This window comes from Lactuca serriola, chromosome 6 (assembly GCF_051521515.1).
Source record: "Lactuca serriola cultivar US96UC23 chromosome 6, Lser_US96UC23_V15, whole genome shotgun sequence".
Taxonomy (NCBI): Eukaryota; Viridiplantae; Streptophyta; class Magnoliopsida; order Asterales; family Asteraceae; genus Lactuca; species Lactuca serriola.
Genome location: NC_136413.1, coordinates 184,017,200 through 184,025,869, shown reverse-complemented (window position 1 = coordinate 184,025,869; position 8,670 = coordinate 184,017,200). Strand labels below are relative to the sequence as shown.

The following is an 8,670-nucleotide window of genomic DNA, read 5'->3' as shown; positions in this document are numbered from 1 at the left end:
GTTTTACTATTATGCATTGTTATGATACTGAACATGACGTCCTCCACCCGAGAACGTATTCCGCCGTTCTCGGTTTTGGGGTGTGACACCTTGTGTTACACCCGCTCTTGCATAATATTAGCAACAATTGCAAGCTTCTTCTCTATGCATGGTACCTTGATGATGGCACACTTATTGGAGATTCGAAGGAGGTGGCGAAAGCGTTGGACATCATTACGGTGATTGGCCCAAAATTGGGCCTTCAACTGAATATCAAGAAAACAGAGCTCTTTTGGCCCTCGTGCGACGGTAGGAAGCTACGTGAGGGGCTATTCCCGGCTGACATCTGGAGGCCACATTTGGGGGTGAAACTTCTTGGGGGAGCTGTTAGTAGAGATGCTAGTTTCATTAGCAGCTTAGCCATAAAGAGAGCCGAAAACGCTGCGAATTTGATGCGCCTTCTTTCTCAATTGTCTGACCCCCAGAGTGAGCTCCTTCTGCTTTGGTCTTGTATGGGTATTGCTAAGCTTTTCTTTGGGTTGAGGACGTGTCAACCCGTTCACAAGGAAGAGGCGGAAATATTCTTTGACAATGGGTTGCGCCATTGAGGACATTGTGGTTTGTGGTGGCCCTTTCTTTGGTGACATACAATGGCGCATTGCTTCCTTACCCATCAGGTTTGGTGGTTTGGGTTTATACTCGGCAATAGAGGCTACTTCATATGCTTTTGTTGCCTCAAGGGCCCAAACTTGGGTATTGCAAGACCACATCTTACGAGATAGCGGCATATACGGTATGGATTCTGATTATGATGGTGCCTTGGCTTCTCTTCGTAACAAGCTTCCAGATTCCAACCTTAGCAGTTTTACTACTAAAGACACCGCCCCCCCTAAATCCCAGAGTACGCTGGCGAGTGCCCTTTTTCGTAAAATTGTCCAAGATATGGAAGTTCATCTCGACATGACGGCTCGTCAGATGTGGTTTTCCAGTGCTTACGTGCACCACACGCCCAAGATTTTCTTCTTGTTATCCCTATAGATGGGATTGGCCAACATATGTCTCCTGTGGAGTATCATACTATCCTCGACTCATGATTCCAATATTCCCAGCTGACGAGATATGTTCGGTGTGTCGCAAGGCATGTTGGACTCCTTTGGAGAGCATGCAATTCACTGTAAAGAACTCTCGGGGTTCAAATACAGGCACGATATGGTTAGAGATGTTTTGTTCGATATATTTAAGCATGCCAGAGTTTCCGCTAAGAAAGAGGCACCTGTGAATTTCTTGACTGACCCGACAGAAGGAAGGTCAACCCTTAGACCGGCTGACATTTTGATTTTTGGATGGGTCGAAGGGAAACATGCATGTGTGGACGTATCCCCTCTCGTGGGCTTGAGGGCGGGGGGTTTCACGGCAGGACTGGCTGCTTTAAAAGCTGCTACAGGCAAAGTCACCAAACATGAGAAATCGTGCATGGAAAATCAACACGTGTTCATACCATTTGCATTTGATACGTTTGGTTTCCTCGCACCGGATGCGGTAGAGCTTCTTAATAGAGTACAACGGATCATGCATTGCAATGGTATATCCCCTAGTTCTATGAATGTAGTCTTTAAAAGACTGAGCTTTACTATACAAAAAGGCTTAGCGGCGCAGCTTGTTGCCCATTTGTCATCTCACTTGTTGTATGATGATAATTAAAAGACAAAACTTCAAAAATGGTCCCTGTGGTTTCTAGGAATATCAAGTTTAATCCGTAAGTTCAAAAAACCTCACAGATAATCCCTGTGGTTTCAAAACTTTTAACAAATGGTCCTTCCGCCTAACTCCGTCAGCTTTCTACCGTTAAGTGAGAGACATTTTCGTCATTTCAATACACAGGGACCATTTATGAGGTTTTCTCTATTTAAAAAAAAAAGAAAAAATATATATTTATTTAATTAAAGGGCCCCACTCTCTCTCTCTCTCTCTCTCTCTCTCTCATCTTCTTCCCCACTGCACCCTTCTTCTCTATTTTCCCTCTTCAATTCAGAGAACCTACAACCCAAAATCAAAAAGAAAATGCATTCCCCGTTTTTGTTATACTCATTTTTTTTTTGCATCTATCACGACCAACAAAACAGATTCAATTAATAACCCTTCGAATTTTTTTGTTGCATCTGATCGGAGCAAAAGGAACGAAGGCAGAAGAAGAACAAAATCCGTGAGGAGGGGTTACCACCCACCTTTGGCGACCCTTCGTGGTCCTTATCTCGTCTCTAGCAACCACCGATCGAAGGGAAGGGAGGCAGCTGGATTGAAGGGTTAAGAAGCCGCTAAGAAAATGGAAGGAATGGTCACTGGTGGTTCTATCGATCGGAGTAGGAAGAGGGAACGGTGGCAGCTGGTGGTTGTCGCGTCGACAACGGTGCTGGTGAGCGGCTGCTCCAGTAGTTCCTCGTCGATTCTTCTTTCTTTTTCCGACAATAGAACGTGGGGAGAAGGGGGAGGCCTAGGTCGAGCAGAACAACAACAGAGGGTGTTTGGGGTGATGCTACTCGACCAATGCGAGGCAGAGAGGGGCTGTGAGGGTGACGATTGGCAGCCTCTTGGCTCCACCGATTTCCTTCTTCGCCATAAGTGAACAACGAGAGAGAGAGAGAGAGAGAGAGAGAGAGAGAGTGGGGCCCTTTATTAAATAAATATATATATTTTCTTTTTTTTAAATAGAGAAAACCTTATAAATGGTCCCTGTGTATTGAAATGATGAAAATGCCCCCCACTTAACGGTAGAAAGCTGATGGAGTTAGACGGAATGACCATTTGTTAAAAGTTTTGAAACCACAGGGACTATCTGTGAGATTTTTTGAACTTAGGGATTAAACTTGATATTCCTAAAAACTACAGGGACCATTTTTAAAGTTTTATCTAATTAAAATTTAATTTTGTATTTTGTTGTTACTTCCCAATTGGGTGCAAAATTGGCACCTTCAATTGGGATTTCCTTTACATTCCTTGCTATATTCATGATTTATTTCCTTTTATTTATGTTTCCAATAAAATATGTAGGTTTAACTAGGCTCTTGTTGCTTTCGAATATGATATTCGACATCTTGGATTATTAATTCGTATAATTACATTAGATTATCTATAAAAATTATGTAAATATTGTTAGATTATCAATTTTTTCTTTTGAAATTTTGTTTTTTATGATTAAGTTCCGGTGAATATTTTGTTGTCGTTGTGACGAGGAGGATGATGGATAGTCGAGATGATGTTAGTACGTATCTTAATGATGTGGGTGGATGTTATATTATTGATCCGCAACAAGAAGTTCAGGTAACAGATGACAGTGTAGTATTCATCTTAAAAAACATTCGGGAGAGTATTCATCTTCAACCATTTGAGGGTAACTTCCCAGTTGATGGCTCAAACTTCCCAATGTTGTTAATTACCCGCGAAGTTAGTGGCTATTTTGGAAAAAAGACTAAGCCTTAACTACTTTTTTAATAAATAATTAATGTTTTTAGCTAAATTTATAAATTTCTTTAAAATAAAACTACAAATTATATCCTTCGAAATAAAAGTATGATAAATTACGATTGTTTATCATTCACATTAAAATTATATGAATTCAATAAAATTCGTTGATTGTTTTTATATTCCCGCGCATTGATTGATATTCTACCTTTTTTTATCCGTTATACATATCTCTAAAAAAAATAGATAATAGCTTTATAAACCAATCAATTTTTTGTCACTTTCATTGTTTATATGCCCTACAAACTACAAAGCTTGACACATACAATAACTCTCATAACAAACAAACCATTAAAAAGCATTTTACTAAACTTATTTAGAATCTTAGATACCCAAAAGCTTCCTCCAAATTTCTATTTTATATTATGATAAAAACAGATAAAGCAAATCAAATTTTAATATTTAGCTCCAAAGACAACAAATCAAACAATTTAAAAATCACATAAAGTATAACCTTCATAGCTATATATATATATATATATATATATATATATATATATATATATATATATATATATATATATATATATATTACATTAGGAGTGTTCGTTTGGATGGATCGGTTCGATCCGATCCAATTAAGTAAATCCAAATTAATTTCGGTTTTCAAAATATAGATCTGAATTGTCCAAACTAAATTCAAATCCGATCCGATCTAATCCAATTACAATTCGGTTGGATCGGTTTTTATAATTCGGTTTTCAAAATGCGTAACATTTAAAAACGATATAGAATTATAATATTATCCAATTTTTATAGAGAAAACAAAAACAAATTATTTAGCTGTAATTTATAATTTATAAACAACTACTAAGAAGATATATTACAATTTAATATTATCAGATAAAATACTTTTGAGAGAAAATGCATATTAATTTTTTTATTTGGTGAAACCTTTTGAACTTTTTTGAAAAAAATAATTTATAAAACTAATAAATAGTTATAAATATATTAAAAATAAATAAATAATAAATTGTTAGATCGAACCTAGTCAACGTTAACAAACACAATTTAAAATCAACACGATAAAACTCTCAGATCCAACCTAGTCATCATTAACAAACACAGTCTAAACCAGGCATAACAGATCAGTGTCAGCCCAATCCAATCATGTCACATGTAACAAAACACAACCTAAACCTTAATACGTCATAACAAATCGAATCAAATACAATCATGTCTTATGTAATTTAATTAATATCATGGAAAGATATCAGAAAAGCCCCTTACATTTTCAACCTTTTACCTATAAATCCATTACAAAATTTTCTTCCACATAAAAACGTATTTTTTTCTCGTTTTTTAAGCTATTATTTACCTATTAAAATCGGTTAACATAGGTTACAAATACTTACATGGACACAACCCTAACCGATTTTATTAGGTAAATAATGACTTAAATGGACAAAATCCAAATTATCGGTGTAACGGATTTTTAGATAAAAGACGAAAATGTAAGGGGTTTTCTAAAATTTGCCCTAATATCTTTATTTACAATTTACAAACTATCAAAACCAGATATATATATTATATATTATATATGAATGGAGATAATATTTACATACCATATCCACACTAACTTCTATCTTCCTTCCTTCCTTCAAAATCAAGATCTTGATTTGCATCCACCATGACTCGAACTCCACTTTCCCCCACAATTATAACAAAACTCATACTCACATCTACATGTTATATGCAAACACCCTTCACTTTTCTCCACAAAAAACCTACACATTGGACACTTTTTCCATTTCTTCTTTTTAGCAAGTGCAATTGCCATGTCATCATCTCTTTTCCCTTTCCTTTTACTCTTAAGTTTCCCAAACTCCTTGCAACTAAACTCAGAATGCCATGGAACCCTACACACTGCACAAAACGCACGCCTGCAAACCGGACAATCGATATTTGTAATGCTGATGTCATCGTTTATCAGCAAAACAGAACAGTCAGCAAAAGGGCAGTATAGCTTTTGGGATTCAAGAATCATGGATTCACAGAGGTGTTCATCCCATTTGATTAGGGTTTCTTTTGGGATGATTTGTCTCAAGGTGTTGGGATCTAATGTGGATTTGCAGTTTAGTTCTGGGCATGTGATTGTGTTCTTGGATTCGTGGATCTTTGTTGTTGCGTGTTTTCTGGTGCAGGTGTAACAGAAGGAATGAGAGCATGTTGAGTTTGTGAACATTTGCCATGATTCTTGATTCTCTAAGCAGATTTTGCAGATGATTTCTTTGAATTCTGTGTTCTTCAATAATGAACTTAGGGTTGATCTTGTTTTGTGGGATGAGGTTGATGCTAATAAAGCTTCTTGGATTTGTAATTCTTCTGCGAATTTGGAATCAGGTTCTGGGATGATGTCATCGTTGTCTTCTTGGAAAAGTACTGAAAGATTTATGTTCGTATTAGGGTTCATAAATCAAAACTAGTATTGGATAACTGTTTGTTCCCAAATTGAATCCAAATCAGTCACTTTTTGAATTGGGATGTGAGAAAGGTTTATATGCATCTTCAGACGCATTAATAGTACAAAAGCATCATTGATTTTGACAAACAACATTTGAGATTCTATCTATGAAGAGAAGAGGTGGTGAAAAATATCCGTGAAGCAGGGTTTTGACATTTTAATCAATAGATTATCTCTTGATTATCTGTTTTAAAAATTAAAGGCACTAATAACATGATTAAAGATGAAGATGATTAGCAAGTTAGCTTACCAGTTCATCTCCGCAATTTGTATAGATCACTGAAAGTGCAACAGAGGAGGAGGAGGTGAAGGCACAGTGATAATTAAACATAAAATCCACAAAAACGCCAAAAAGAGTTACGAAATGGACATACGACTCCTAATCATGAACATGAACTAATCGAAACAAATCGCATAAAGACAAAGAACAAAAGGTAATATGATGATACAAGATGACGGAGAAAAGGACAATTAAGTTCTCGAATTAGCATGGAGTAATGAGGTTTTATACTTTTAAAACGGAAGTATGTATATCGATAATCATGATTAAGCTGGACAAATCAAATATCGATCAAATCAACTGATTAGAGACACGATTAGAGTTGAAATATACTGGAATAGTTAACGGAAAACATACGTTCATAGTGAAATCAGTGGCGTAACAAACCCTTACCATCGCTTGCAGATTTCCACGAAAGTTCGTCGTCATCAGATCTCTGAAACGAGCCTCTAGCCGCGTCTGCAATCTCCGCTGAAACATCATCATACTTTAACTTTCCGATGTTCAATTCCTTCCTGTTTTTGGATGAAATTGAGTAGACAAGAGAGGCGAACATGAGTACAACTACAGGACCGGCGGCGTACCAAATAGCTCCGGTAGATGGTGAGGGTTTTTGAAGGGCGAAGTTTAAGCCGATGAGTTCGTTGAAGCCGGTAAACATGTCGACGACGAAACTATCAACGACGGCGATTGGAAGAGTGTAGCAGTAAGACCACCATTCAAAGTGGATTTATCCACGACTTCCTCTACAAGAACTACATTTTATTATTATTATTTTTTATTTTGTTTTTTTTTATAATTTCGATAATTCTTTCATTTTTTTAATTAAAATAAATAATTTTCAAAACCGCCAAACTCCCGATAACACAAAAAATATTATTTTTTAAAAGGGATTCCAAATACTTTATTGACTATACTATTATTATGTCAACCATCACATTTTAATAAACCTTTATAAAACTGACGATAAAAAAAAAAAACTAAAAGAATATAATTAGAAGCTACTTGTTAACAGATAATTAAATTCTAATGTATAAATCTTGACATCCTTTAAAACATTTTATTTAATGTCACATCAAATCAGCATTGTGTTTTTGTAAGTAGCCAACGTGACCTAACATACTCGCTTTAATAAATGTAAGATTACATATCTTATTAAAGTTGTTGCATTTGTTACACCTATGAAACCATTGATGTTTAATAATGGTAAACGTATTGAGAAAACCACATATATCATGACTTGAAAACATAATCTATTTAATCACAAAGTGTGTGTATATGCATCCAAGATATTGTAAATAAAGCTTTAAAAGTTGTACTTTGGTAACTAGATGATTATAGGAAAGTAGGATGATATATCCTAAGTAGAATGAGTAAAGATAATCATCACAGACTAACTACAAGTTGAAAGTGACCTATATGGTGTGCGGTCTTATGGCCTTAATTATCGTCTTTGACTTTGTAGGCTTGACTCATTAAACTAGTAATAAACATATCATTTTATCATTCCAGTTATACTCTTCTACTCTTCTAGAGAATACCTTGGGTCGAATTTGCTCAACTTTCTTCAATTCCTTCCAAAGTCCAAACCTTTGAGAAATTATGTTGTCGTTTGCCATATATTTTTTAGTTTTTAAACGGTTGGTTAGTAGTCAGATATTAGTATACCAAGTTAATAAATTCGCAAGTGTCTACGAAGTGGGCTAGTCCCACACACATTATATCATTCCAAACATTTCCTTTAAATAGACTTTACCTTATGTTCATGTCAAGGGTTTGTACCAAATTAGAACTTATGATAAACTTCAATGAACCTCTAAAATTTGTACATAATTGTTGTTAATAATGGTACCAACCTTATGTTGTATTGTGTAAAGGTAGGGCTTAGGGCCCCAAATTGTAAGGGACCCGATTTAGTTTTCCCATTCCCTAAAAAATATTATGCCTGCGATTCTTTCTACTACAATCACGCCACGACGATTAAACTTCCCTTCTTTTCTCCATACTCGGACTCGATTCTAGGCCTTCTGCCCTTCTTCTCCGATCGATTCTTCCCACTGCTCCACAGTCGATTGAATCGTTGGCTCGCTGCTGACCTGTTGGTTGTTGTTCTCGGCTTCTCGTCTCTCGCGTTTCTCCATTGCTCAAGCCTCGAAGTCAAAACTCTAAAATCAAAATCAGGTAATCAGGCAATCAACTATTCTGTTGTCATTGAATTTGAAAATGTATTGTGCTTCAATGCTTGTATTTTCCCTTTTGAGTTTTTGATTTTCCTATTGTCTGATTATGTAATTGGGGATTTGGGGTTAATAGTCGACTAGCTGAAACCATTCAAACCAGTGTCTGAAAATGTGTACTTACATTACAGGTTGCAGCAAGAGCAATCATGGCTGTGACTAATTAACAATTTGTTATTATATTTTATTAT

General features: G+C 36.0%; 1 protein-coding gene across 1 annotated transcript; it reads right to left on the bottom strand.

Annotated features, from left to right (window-relative positions):
• Positions 1–5,004: 5,004 nt before the first annotated feature.
• On the bottom strand, positions 5,005–6,992 carry LOC145057525 (E3 ubiquitin-protein ligase RSL1-like). The gene is made up of 2 exons (XM_079005385.1): positions 6,636–6,992; positions 5,005–5,880 (listed from the first exon to the last, which is right to left on the bottom strand). Exons 1-2 carry the CDS (start codon positions 6,901–6,903, stop codon positions 5,105–5,107), a joined length of 1,044 nt encoding a protein of 347 aa, XP_078861511.1. The 5' UTR covers positions 6,904–6,992; the 3' UTR covers positions 5,005–5,104.
• Between the last annotated feature and the right edge of the window lie 1,678 nt (positions 6,993–8,670).

Excerpts from the sequence above, each read along its gene's own strand:
- LOC145057525 (XM_079005385.1), bottom strand. The coding sequence starts at position 6,903 with ATGTTTACCGGCTTCAACGAACTCATCGGCTTAAACTTCGCCCTTCAA. Across the intron at positions 5,881-6,635 it reads GTGGAAATCTGCAAGCGATG|TACTTTTCCAAGAAGACAAC; the intron begins GTAAGGGTTTGT and ends TAAATCTTTCAG.